General features: G+C 48.1%; 1 protein-coding gene across 1 annotated transcript in view; it reads right to left on the minus strand.

Annotated features, from left to right (window-relative positions):
• Nucleotides 1–8,363: 8,363 nt before the first annotated feature.
• Nucleotides 8,364–13,529, minus strand: part of LOC104986502 (chromosome unknown open reading frame, human C2orf72) — a 9,657-nt gene continuing 4,491 nt past the window's right edge. Inside the window, exon 4 of the mRNA XM_010837100.1 lies at nt 8,364–11,084. Coding sequence (XP_010835402.1) covers nt 10,945–11,084 — 140 coding nt within the window. The 3' untranslated portion in view covers nt 8,364–10,944. The remainder of the gene's footprint in view (nt 11,085–13,529) is intronic.

The raw sequence follows: 13,529 nt of genomic DNA on the forward strand, positions 1-13,529 counted from the left end.
GGCCGCCGCTGCCGCCCCGCCTCGCGCGGGATGGGGGTGCACGAAGAGCTCCATGGTCTTCTCTAACCCTCCTCGAGGCCACAGCTCCCACGGGGACAGGAACTCGCGTCCGCACCTGGGGTCAGGCTTCAGAATAGCCACCCCTAGAAAAAGGACCCCACCGTCACCCGCCATTGATGAGAAAAGGGAGGTTGAGGGGAGGTTGCTCGCGGTGTTGGCAGCGCCACCTGCTGCCTGGGCGGTCTCCCTGCAGCGCCCCCCAGCCAAGCCTTTGAGGGTCTGGGTAGTGCAAAGAGCATTTTCTTAGAAAAGTGATTTTCAAAATTTTTAAAAAGTGGAGCCCAGCTTTAAAAGAAATTCTCACATCAGTGCTCTATTATCGTATCACAGTGAATGCCTAAGTAATCACTGGTTTATCATAAAGTTGAACAAGGAAAGTTTTAATTTACATTTGGAATAGTGAATATTGTAAATGGTTTAAAAATAAGAAATATACAAAGATATACAGTGAAAAGTGTTCCAAAGGAAAAAAAATGTCGTTGTTGCCTTCCCTCTGCCCAGTTCCTCTCAGCCTCCATAGCAGCGGGTTCCTGTTTTTTAGTATATCTGATTTGAAATGGCAGTTATGATCGCCATCTGCGGTTTTATTCCAGCTTTAGTAGACAATTTACTTCAATAGTCAGTACTGAGAAAGTCTTGACAAACATGAGTGACAAATGGTGGCATTTTAAAGCTTCTAGCCTCGCACTATCAAGCTAGTCTTCAACAGGCTAGTTATTACTAAAGCTTATTTCTGAGGCCTTTTCAAAACAGTTTAACCTAGTTCCACAAACCATTGTTTCTCACTGGAAATAAAATTTGATTGATGACACACTTGAGTGTCATCAACTAAAAAAAATTAGTATTCTTAAAGCTATGTGTTAAAATATATTAAATGTAATTATTAAACACTTTTGAAGAATCTAGCTCAGATTAAAAGGCACTGCCCTCAGAAGTGTGCATGAAAAACAAACAGGCTGAGTACTGATCAGTACTCTGACTGATCACTCACATAAAGACTCTTGTGTGCCCCAAAGTCCTAAAAGAATCAGATACAAACGCTAACAGGTAGTGGAAATGAGTGAAGCATGTCTAGTGTAAGAAAACACCGGCTCAGCAGGATAGTGCATGGAAACTGATACTAGTGTGTGAGGGGCAGTAGGGGGTAGCGGCGACTGGGACAAAGTGAAGAGTGATGCCCCGATTCAGGGCTTTCCTGATGGCTCGGTGGGTAAAGAATCCACCTGCAATACAGGAGACACAGGAGACACAGGTTCAATCTCTGGGTCAAGAAGATCCCCTGGAGGAGGAAAATGGCAACCCACTCCAGTATTCTTGCCTCAAAACTCCCATGGACAGAGGAGCCTGGCAAGCTGCAGTCCAAGGGTCGAAAAGAGTTGGACTGAGCGATTGCGAATGCTTGCCCACCCCATTTAAAGAGAGCAGTGGCTGCTTGCTCCTACTGTGGTGGTCGGCCAAGATGCGGGCTACTGTCATGAGGGCTTATGACTTTTTTCCAAGAAAAACCAGAAACCAGAATTTTTTGTGAAATCCTTGGAATTTTTAAAGTTGGTAACTTGGGTGAAATGGTGAAGAGGGTAGAAAGGTATAAACTTGTATTTATAAGAAAAATAAATTTCCCCTCTTCTTTTTTCACTGCAGCAGCTCCCAACAGCCTTGACTTCCTGCTCACCATCTCACAATTCTGCGGGCCATTCTTCACAGCCAGCCTGGAGCACTACTCAAAACAAGGAAGACAGGGACTGTCTCCTCCGAGCTCCTCCAGGACTTTCACCCAACCCTGCTTACCCTCCACCTGCATGCCCCACTCCTCTGCCCTGTGGGCCACACTCCTGCCATCCTGAGCAGCTGTGCAGCCGTGCACCTTGTCTCTGACCGCCCTTCTACCTTCAAGGCCTTCTCCCTCTCATACCCAGCTAATCAGACTTGTCCTGAGTTCCAGTCAAGCCACACCTCCTCCAGGAAGCCTTCCATGACCACCTTACGATGTGTCCCCTTACAGCCTTTACCCCACACAGCTATAATCTTATCTCCTTGCCTATGTTACAAGTAGACAAGGAACTACTCAAGGGCACAGCCACATCTCATTCATCTGTGTCCCCTATGGTAACTAGCACAGGGTCACGCAGGTAACAGATGATCAATAAATGTTTATTAGACCAATGGCACAAGGGTAGAACTCAGACCTATATCTTAGAAACCCCTGCCTCTCCAAGACTCTAAAGTGATTTCTTTTCAAAGGACACAGCAAGACCACAGAAAGGATTCTTACCCAGTGCTCTGTTCATAAAACAACAATCTCCCTCCAGATTTAGGGGTAACACAAAAGATCTCAAAGCCCCAACGAGGTCAGTTGTTGTCTCACACTCGTATGGGCTGGGCCGGGGTCTCTGTCAGAGTGAAAGGAGGAAACCATGATTCTGATTTTTATTTGCACATATACCCACCTTGGTGGGTAAAGAATCCGCCTGCAATGCAGGAGATCCCCGTTCGATCCCTGGTTTGGGAAGATTCCCTGGAGAAGGGAAAGGCTACCCACGTTCCAGTATTCTGGCCTGGAGAATTCCATGGACTGTATAGTCCATGGGGTAGCAAAGAGTCCGACACTACCGAGCGACTTTCACTTTCACTTTCATACCCACCTGGAGCAGGATTCAGTCCGAAGCGTAGCGGGAGCATCTCCGTGGCCCGCGCAGCGCCCTCTAGTGGTTGCAGCGCCTCCCAGAAGGCGGAGAAAATGGGAAGGGGCGAGCTCTCCAAAGCGAGCACCGTCTATCCGCTGCCCCAGCCTCCCCTCCGCCCCCGCCCAGTCCGTAAGCCTTCTGGCATTTAAATCCTAGGTCTTCGGAGGGCCCGGTCCTCCTGTGAAGAACTGGATTTGATTGCTTTCCACCTCCCCACCCCCCGCTACTTTTTTAAAAATTCGGGGTTTTTTGAAAAAAAAATTTTTTTTTTGGCCTCCGTTTGGCATGCGGGATCGTAGTTCCCCAACCACGGATGGAAGCCCTGCCCCCTCTAGTGGAAGCCCTGGGACTTTTTCTTTAAAAAAAAAAAAAAATATTGATTAATTGAGTTTTACAACAGATATTTTAAGCGAATTGAATCTACGTATTTGATTTTTACAACAGATATTTTAAGCGAATTGAATCTACTTATCTATTTTTGGCCTTGTCACCTGGAATGCGGGATCTTGGTTCTCCCGCCAGGGATTTAAAACGACCACCACCAAAGGACACCATCCACTCCAATCAAGGGCAGGGGCAGAACTCAAGGGATAGCTCCTCTACTTAGACGTATTAGACACATATACTTAAGCGTTGTCCGATGACTGAATTGGGTGTCGGTTTTTAAATTTCAATGAAATAAAATTTTAATTTAATTTAAAATCAGTTCCTGGGTTGCACTAGCCACCTTTCAAGTGGCCCCCTGGGGCTGCCAAAGACAAGTGCTGGTGGCTGAGGTGAGGGTGGCAGATCCACTTTTCTTTTTTAAAAATTTATTTATTTTAATTGGAGGCTAATTACAGTATTGTGGTGGTTTTTGCCATACATTGACATGAATCAGCCACGGGTGTACATATGTTCCCCATCCTGAACCCCCCTCCCACCTCGCTCCCATCCCATCCCTCAGGGTCATCCCAGTGCACCAGCCCTGAGCACCCTGTCTCATGCATCGAACCTGGACTGACAGTCTATTTCACATATGGTAATATACATGTTTCAGTGCTATTCTTTCAAATCATCCCACCCTCGCCTTCTCCCACAGAGTCCAAAAGTCTGTTCTTTACATCTGTGTCTCTTCTGCTGTCTCGCATATAGGGTCATTGTTACCATCTTTCTAAATTCCATATATATTGTTAATACACTGTATTGGTGTTTTTCTTTCTGACTTACTTTGCTCTGCATAATAGGCTCCAGTTTCATCCACCTCATTAGAACTGATTCAAATGCATACTTTTTAATGGCTGAGTAATATTCTATTGTGTATATGTACCACAGCTTCCTTATCCATTCATCTGCCAGTGGACATCTAGGTTGCTTCCATGTCCTGGCTATTGTAAACAGTGCTGCGATGAACACTGGAGTACATGTCAGACCCACTTTTCATGGGAGTGATCTTGATCTCCACAGAGGTGATGAGCTCAGCAAACACAGGCAAATATTCAGAAGACCTCCGTGCACGTGCCCTTTGCCTGGCTCTGCCTCTCTGTCTCTTTCTGTGTCCCTGTCTCTGTCTTTCTCTTTCCCTTCCTCTCTCTTTCTGCCTTTCTCCTTTCTCCCTCTTTTCCAGCCATGTGTCTTTAATCACTGACTGCCAGGGATTGCTTCCTAAGCTGCCGAGTGATAAGGTGCAAAGGGCCGCTGTCGGTTCCAGGACACCAGGGATCAGATCCCTGTTGCACAGTAGTTCTGCTGTATAGGGGGTGGGTCCACCTACGTGGCATCCGGGCTCGTGCCGGGAGGCGCTGTCATCAAGGGCTTGGCAGAAGACAGCGGGCAGTAAAACTGGTCACATGGCTACTGGTTGCTTCACGTACAGCCCGCAGGCCACATGCTTTTTGACTGAAAGCACTTATTCATGGAGCAGAAACGGGAAATGCAGATGGGGACTTGGGCCTCCAGGGGGTAGGTGCTCCGTTGGAGGGAAATGCCCGGCTGGGGCTGGAATTGGCCTGGATGGACTAAAGCATGAGAGAACCCTGGAAGCCACTGAAGATGTTAGGGTCTCTTTCCTCGAAGGACAGTGACCAGGAAGGCAACGCCTATCTTGGGAAACTGGAAGTCTGCCATGGACGAGCTGATGCTGGAAGCCACTGTCCCCTCGTGGGGTGGGGGAAGGGTGTAGGGAGAAGGCATGGTGGGTATAGGGTCCGGAGTAGGGGCTAGGGTGGCTGAGAGAGTGAAAGGTCTAAGATGACGAGCCAGCTCTGGGCTAGTGGCCAGGGGTGGGAGGAGTCACAATGTGCCCTCAGGAGAGGTCTCCTGCACTCTGGCTGTTCTATCCGATGGCTACTAGCCCCAGGTGGCCGCTTGAAATGTGGCTTGTGCAACCCAGGAACTGATTTTAAATTAAATTACAATTTTTTTCCATTGAAATTTAAAAACGGACACCCAGTTCAGTCACTGGACAATTTGTAAGTGTATGTGGAACAATCTGAAGATGTAAATCTATTTTTGCAACTGTAAATTTAATAAAATCTAAATATAGAGTAAGTATTATGAATAAAACTTATCTGAAGTGTAAAATTCTCACTGGGATTTCAAAGATGCAAAATGTCTCATTAAAATGTATTAAAAATGCGGTTGGAATGATACTATTTTGGACATACTGAGCTAAATAAAATGTTATTAAAATGATTTCCCCTGTTTCTTTTGATCTTTTTTTACAATATGGCTACTAGAAAAGCTAAAGCTACAGGTGTGCCTGTAGGTTCTCCTGAGACGAGCTGGTCTAGACTCACCCAAAGGCCGCAGTCCCTCTGCCCTTGGATTCGGGCCAGGCCCCTTGCCTTACTTCATAGTCATGGCTGCTCCTTGGTGATGGCACAGGCAGGGCCAGACCAGACCAGGGGCAAAAGTTGAACACAATACCCACCTCTCTCTGGGGTTAAGGGGCTGGGAGTGACCGCCGTGGCAGCTAGGAGTTCTGGAGAGCACAGTGCCCCGGACGGGGGAGGGTCAGGGTGGTCAGGCTGGAGGCCTTCTGGTGTTGGGGTAGTGATCTGAGGCCACACCCTGCTCTGCGAAGACCTTGTCAACCAGTGAGGAAGAGAAAGAACTCCTGTGACAAGACAAAGGCCCGGTTTCTGCCACTGGGACTCTTTATGAGGGCTTGGTCACAAGGACTAAGCACAGCACCTAATTACTCCAAATAAATGCAGAGCAGGACAGTCACAAGCATGATTTAAGACTTAAAATCTGAATTTCTGTCTTGGAAATGCACTGGTCTGCACTTGCAGCAGGAGGCCTGGCTGGGACTGGGCAGCTCAGGGAGGAAGCCAGACAAGATTCACGCTCTTGTCAAAGCCCTGGTCCCACGACAGCCTCAGCGCCCAGCCAGTCACATCCCATGGTCCCTCGGAGTCGAATTCCAAGATCTCTGTGAACCACAGTGTGGCTTGGTCTCTGCCTCTGCTCCATATTGTATATGTGTGTTAGTAGGTCAGTCGTGTCTGACTCTTTGCCACCCCATGACTGTAGCCCACCAGCTCCTCTGTCCATGGAATTCTCCAGGCAAGAATACTGGAGTGGGTAGCCACACCCTTCTCCAGGGGCTCCTCCCAACCCAGGGATCAAACCCATGTCTCCTGCAATGCAGGCGAATTCTTTACCACAGAGCCACTAGGGAAGCCCCTGCTCCAATTAGGCAGCCCCAGATTGAAGGCAACCAGAGGGTTCCGGCCCAGGGACCAAAGGCTTCAGGGATACATGTGGGATTCTGGGCGTCACTCCTGCCTTGTACCCTGTTTCCCCCTGAACTTTCCACATGTAATAATGTGGCAGGCTGCCCAGGGCAGCTTCCACTTCTGTCCCAATCCTTGAGCCACTTACACACAAAACCATGTCACGAGGGGGTTATACAGGCCTCGAGTACAAAATAAGCGGCTTCCTCCTAAACAACTGGCTTCCTCCGCTGTGTGGGCTGTGTTTGCCTCCCAAACAGGACAAAGTGCAGCCTCCTGACCACAGGAACAGCCCTGCAGCGGGGATCTGCTACAGCATGGATGGCTTTCAGGTTAACGTGGCCACCGTCAACCTTCTCCAGGTGGTCTGTCCCGGCTGAGAGGGGCTTGTTTAGACCACAGGTTTGGGGGCCTCAGCCCCTGGCCCCTTTGCAACTTTGCCTTAAGCCTGTGGTTTGATCACCAAGGGACCCCTGTGCAGAGTCCTCTTGTAGACAAAGGCTTTGAGAGGAAACCGTGACGCACATAGTATAAAGGGTTCTCTGAGACTCCGTTAGGCTGTCTCGGCTTGTTAAACATTCGTGTGTGCAGACACACACCCTAATAAGTACCAAGTTAAATGCTATCTTTTAAAGAAAAGGCAGTCTCTTTTAAATGTTTACTGATACTTTCCAGCTGCCAGTTTTCCAATCCCAACAAATGTGGTCGCGGACATGTCACCCTGGCCAGGACTGGGGGATTTTCAGACCAGATGATTCCAGAGGCCCTGCCATTCGCCCTGATGCCCTGCTCTCAAAGGTCCCTTCAAGAAACATTTTATGAGAATAAAGGGGAAGATCCATTTTGTTTTTGATTAGACAGCAATGAGGTCTGATTTTATTAGCTATTAGAATTCTTGATTCAAGTCAGAACCACGGCCATATTAGAAAGATTAGCCCCCAAGACTCCACACTGGGACCTGACCGGAGGCCCCTTGCTGATGGCTCCTGGTAGCATTGTTCTAATTGCCCCCTCAGAAAGGCCCACCCCAACCTTTGCACCTTGCGAAGAGACTCACCATCAAGGGCATCCCTCTGGTACCCAACTCTACTGTCTGCTAGAAGACAGCAACCATACTTCCTGAAAGGATGGGGCTTGTCTTAGCAATTTCTCGAGATGGCAGAGAAGGCAGGCCAGGGCTTCCAAGCAGGAACTGTGGGGTGGGGAGAGGAGGAGACCCTGCCCGAAGGAAGCAAAGGTGGGTCTCAGTCCCATTTAACATTTGGGAGGCAGAACCCAAAGCTCAGTAAAGAAAGACCTGCTCTCTTCAACTATTCACAGCAAATACTGAAGGTAATGAAAAAATCATGTGTAAACCACCCTTCGGGCTTCCCCAGTGGCTCAGCAGTAAAGAATCCACCTACAGTGCAGAAGATGGAGGAGACCTGGGTTCGATCCCTGGGTCTGGAAGATCTCCTGGAGAAGGGAATAGTATCCACTCCAGTATTCTTGCCTGGGAAATCTCATGGACAGAAGAGCCTGGTGGGCTACGGTCCATGGGGTTGCAGAGGGTCGGACATGACTGAAGCGACTGAACATCACCAAACCACCCTTCACACCAGAGGCTTGCAGACTTACTTGCGGGTCTCAGTAGTGGCAGACTCTTTTTTGCAGTGCGTGGGCTCAGCTGCCATCTTACTTTGGATTGAACCCACATCCCCTACATTAGAAGGTGGATTCTTAACCACTAGACTGCCAGGGAAATCCCTACAAAAGATTTTTAAACACAGCAGAGGCTGCTGTCATGTGACTTCTGCCTTAGACAATTTCCCAACTTAAATAAAGCTCCCACCTCCCCCACTAGTTTAAAAAAACTTCAATCAAATTATTACAAAGAGGTTAACAGAGAAATAGAAATATATAGCAGCTTCAAAATTACCAGCCTTCCCATTTTATTTAATTCCTTTTTATTTTTTAAAGTTTTTATCGTTAACGAAATGACTTTGGAAATAATGTACATTTCCCTGACACCAGTACTACAGTTTTCAGAGTCACAGTAAGATACACAGAATTACATCCATAATTAATATGAATGCCAACATTTCAAGCAGTAATTTCTGTTACATGGCAAACAAAATTGAAGAAAGCAATCATCAGGGACTTCCCTGGCAGTCCAGTGGTAAAGTCTCTGCCTTGAAGTGCAGGGGGTGTGGGTTCGATCCCTGGTCTGGAAACTAAGATCCCACATGCCATGTGGTTTGGCCAAAAAAAAAAAAATTCCAGGATAGCATATGAGAATAGTTGCTGCTTCAGAAAAGGGTTTCTGGCATAATCAATGATGAGGCTGCCGAAGACTGTTCCAATACCAGCACTGGAACCAGCCACTCCTGTTGTTGGACAAGTGCACCAATAACAGTGGCCGCAGTCTCAGCATCTCTGCTGACTGCACTGGTCTGAACTCCCTCTGGATTAACTGAGACACACCATTCTGGGCCCCACTAAATACCACGGAGCCCTCTGCAGTCCTAGCCTTCAGTCGAGATAATACTGATGCAGAAATTGGTCTGCCTGCAACTCTGGATCCAGCTTGCAGTGGCGGTGCAGGCAAACAGCTTGCCTGGCTGGAGGATGTGGGTGACAGGGGGACATGGGCTGCTCTCCCGCTTCCTCTCTTCCCAGGAGGTGGCCACGATTGAAGGAATGGGGCCCCTTGTTTTAAAACAAAACCAGCAGTTCACTGATCCATTCTTGTGTATGGGGAAGTCCTTCCTGTCATCCTACCTGCCCTCACATTGATAAGGACTGTGTGTGTGCTCAGTCATGCAGTCATGTCCAACTCTTTTTGACCCTCTGGCTGTACCCTGCCAGCCTCCTCTGTTCATGGACTTTTTCCAGGCAAGAATACTGGAGTGGGTTGCCGTGTCCTCCTCCAGGGCATCTTCCTGACCCAGGGATAGAACCTGCCTCTTCTGCATTGGCAGGCAGAGTCTTTACCGCTAGTGTCACCTGGGAAGTCCAATATGGATTAGGCTCCCTGTTAGAATAAACAGGAGGCCTGGAGCAGAAAGCGCTCCTCCTTAACATCAAAGAGCTCCTGGGCAGCAGAAGGTTTCCCATTCCATGTTTGGTTGCCATCATAGCAAGAGCTGAAATAACTAACACAAGTTATGTAGCATCTTGTAGAGTGCTGGGCAAATAGCAGTCACAGCTGCATGTCTGCTGATTGAATCATGCATGGATGAATGCATTTAGCTGCTTCCCACAGATAGTGCTTTCTACTTGGGAAAATCAGAGCTCTCCTTGCCATTCTAAAGACTGGATTTCTCCAGGGGCAGGTGAGAAGGACAAGGGAGGTAATACAGAGTTTTCTCTCTGAGTAAACACAGATGGTCTTCCTGACTTTTAAAGGAACATCATTGACTCCGATGGACTCATAAGCAGAGCAAAAAGGATTCTGGAACTTGGTACCTCTGGGCTTCATCAGCTTTGATCTTGTGTTAGGACCAGATCTGAGATCCAAAACAAATCCTATGCTCTTGTAATTCCTACCCCTAACTTTCCTTCTGTTTGGTGACATGGTCAGTTCCCAGCATCTTTATTCTCAAAGAACTTGGCACAGAAAGTCAATGTCAACGTGGAGAATAAAGATGTGCAAAACTACTTATACTCTGGGGCTGCATCATGGGCCATCTTCGCTCTGGCCCCAGAGGCCCCCAGGATGGCAGTGCATCTTTATTCTGCCTTGCTCTGGGAGCCAAAGCCCCAGGAAATCCAATTCTCTCTGCTCTGGGGACTCTTCCTAGAATTTGACTGGGAGGAGACAGTCTCACCCAGTGTTTCTCAAAGTTGCCACAACTGGCATTTTTTAAGGGAACAATTTTGCACCATTGGAGATTGTCCTGTACATTATGAGGTGCCCACTAAATTCCAGGGGTGCCCCACAGTCGCAGTGACTCTCCCAATACACACACACAACACAGTTTCCAATGCTGCCTGGAGCAGTAGCCTGGCCCCTGGTTGAGAGCCACTGGGCTGGTAGCACTCCTACGTGTTTGAAAACTAGAAGCCCCAAAGGTTGAGTGACAGGTCCAGGGCTCCTCTCTCAGATCTGATGATTTCTGGTCCAGCTGCTCTTGAAATGATGGATGCTCATGCAAACAACGACAGGAGGCCACAGCACCACAGGACCTCAAAGCCCATAGCTGTCTGTTTCAATGGCATAGAGAAACCGAGGCACAAAGAGAAATAATAACCCCACTGTGACCAGAGAATGAGCAGATGCAAGGTGGGGTGCAGGTTCCCAGAGGATACATTTTCCTAGGCCCTACTTAGCTTCGTAAGTCTCCCTGCCTGGCTGGTAACATGTTAATGCAACAGCCCCCGGCAGGTGGGACCTTGTAGTTACCATCATCCCAAGGTCAACATGGAGGCAGGGGGAGCTCAGTGAGAAGAGCCAGCTCCAAGTCTGCAGGTTAGAGCTGGGGCAGCCAGGGGTCCAGCCTTCATCTCAAGTCTCCAGCGGGCTCAGTGGGAGCAGAGGCAATTCTGTCACAGGGTTCTGACCCCTCTCCGGGATCCTCGCAATCTCCATTGGGATATACAGCCGTCAGTACCAGCTCCTCCTCAGAGTCCCGGAGGTCACCTGGAACATAAGAGAAGGAATCACCCAGTCAGAGGACAAAGTTTCTGAGTGGGTACGCTGGGAATGAAAGCGAAGAAGTCGGCCCCAGTAACTATCTACTTTAAAAACCCAACAAAATGCATAGCGAAAACCTTAAAAAGGTACATACCCTTTGACCCAGCAATTCCACTTCTAGGATTTTATCCTAAGGAAATAATTAGGAATAATTAGAATTCCCAGTGGTGGTGGCTCAGCGGTCAAGAATCTGCCTGCAGGGCAGGAGACAGGAGACTGAGCTCAATCCCTAGGTCAGGAAGATCCCCTGGAGGAGGGCACGGCAACCCATTCCAGTATTCTAGCCTGGAGAATCCCACAGAGAGAGGAGCCTGGCAGGTTACAGTCCATGGGGTTGCAAAGAGTCGGACACGACTAAAGCAATATAGCAGCAGCATAGCACCAGCAGCAGTGGAACTGCTCCAGCCATCTTGCTACCAGCCTACCGATGAAACGGCACGGACAGCCCGGCAGAGAGAAGGAAAGAGCCTGAGTCCTTGATGGGGTCGCTGGGCCCCTGAATCAATGAGCCCTGAAGCTGATTCCATCTCTAGACTGTCTTTTAGGTGAAATAATGAATTCCTTGGCTGTTGATACTGGTTTGCATCATGGTTTCTTCACCCGGAGCTGAAAGCACCCTAATTGATATGAGGTCTGACAAAGGGATTGGCTGAGTAAACTATCGCTTACTCAGTCATATGATGGGATTCAGGCATTCAAAATGATGTATCAAATTCCCTAAGACTAAACACATGCACAAACGCAATTAGAATTAGGGATATTTAATTCTACTTGCATTTGTGTATGAATAAGGCCTGTGGATTGTTTCAGTGTCCATATCCAGGTTGTCGATATTATCCTATAGTTTTGCAAGAAGTTACCATGGGGGGAAACTGGGCAAGATGTACATAGAAACTCTTTACATGGTCTCTTCCAACTGTGTGTGAATCTACAATTATCTCAAAGAAAAAAGAAGATGAAAGATGCTGATGTGTAATTGTTGCTGTGGAATACTGCACAGTCACACTATGCTATTGATGAAGAAAGCAGACTCTAAAACAGTATATGTATGTATGTATAATCTACTATTTATGATCTGCATTATAAACGTATACATATGGTCTGTACATGCAATTTGCATCTTAATGTATTCACTTCTACATGAGACTAAACAATCTGTTCTATGCTACAGAGGGAAGTGATCCAAGATCTACATAAAGTTGTTTATGATTCCTTCACTTTCTTTCCCTTTAGTTTCCAGATACATCCAAAATGATGATGCAGAGATTGAAGTCAACATTTCTGTAATTAAATATTTTAAATATGTGATGCATTTTGCAGATGATTTATCTATTATATAGAAGTGAATTTATTAAAATGTAAATAGTACAAGGTGCTATAAATAGGTAGCTAGGGAGACAGAGTAGTCTATCCAAATTATAGTTACCTTTGAGTGAGGGAATTAAACGAATGATTTTTAATATTTGTGTTTCTCCTTTTGTATTTTTTAAGCTTTCAATTGTGTGGGCAGAATTCTAAGACAGCAAGTTTCCCACTCCTTGGGGCACTTATGCTGCATAATCCCCTCCTTTGTGTGCGGGTGGGACCTGTGAATATGATGAGATAGTCAGGCCATTGATTTCGGTTTGTGCCAAAGGTGACGGGTTGTCCCTCTTGTGATTACATTATGTTACACGAGGCTGGAGATTCTCTTGCTGATGGAAGGAGCAGCCGCCATGAATGAGAGAGCCTGGGAGAGGAGGCAATTTCAGGGCCTCTTGGGGTGACAGCCTGCGGAGGCAGGGACCCCAGCGCCCCAGCAGGGTGCAGTTCCCTCTTAGCTGGGCTCTGCCTCTGGTCTCTCCCTGCTCCTGCAGTCCAGCCCCCTCTTTAACATCCTAATCTGCACGCCTTTGCTCAGAAGTCGCCAGTGGCTCCCTATTCCTGAGAGACCTGGGCCCAGGGCCCTGATTTGGTTCTGACTCTCTTCTTCAGCCTCGGCCCTCACCAGTCCTCTTATGCGTCTCACACCCCGGCCCTCTGGGCAGGGGTCCCTTTTCTGAGCTTGACATCATGCTGTCAAGCCTTGGTTCATAGTGCTCCCTCTCCAAAGCTTTCCCATTTCCGTCTAAGAAAATCCCCCAACCCTTAGCTCAAAAGTCACTTGTTCTGGGGAACCTCCCAAGATCCTTGGTGGGGTGGGCAGGGGTGCGGGGGTGGGGCAAGGCAGGGAACAATGCTTTTGGCTCCAGGTGCCCCACCAGGCAAGTCTGACATCTGCCTTACGGCCCCACCCACACGGCCTTCCTTAGGCGGAGACTTCTGGGGCTAGAGCCCCCACCCCACCCCACCCTGCTACTCCCCGCCTTCCTGGATGTTGGTCCACTCCATCCCTCCTGTCCCTGTGTGAGA

This window comes from Bison bison, unplaced genomic scaffold (assembly GCF_000754665.1).
Source record: "Bison bison bison isolate TAMUID 2011002044 unplaced genomic scaffold, Bison_UMD1.0 scf7180017864068, whole genome shotgun sequence".
NCBI classification, from domain to species: Eukaryota; Metazoa; Chordata; class Mammalia; order Artiodactyla; family Bovidae; genus Bison; species Bison bison.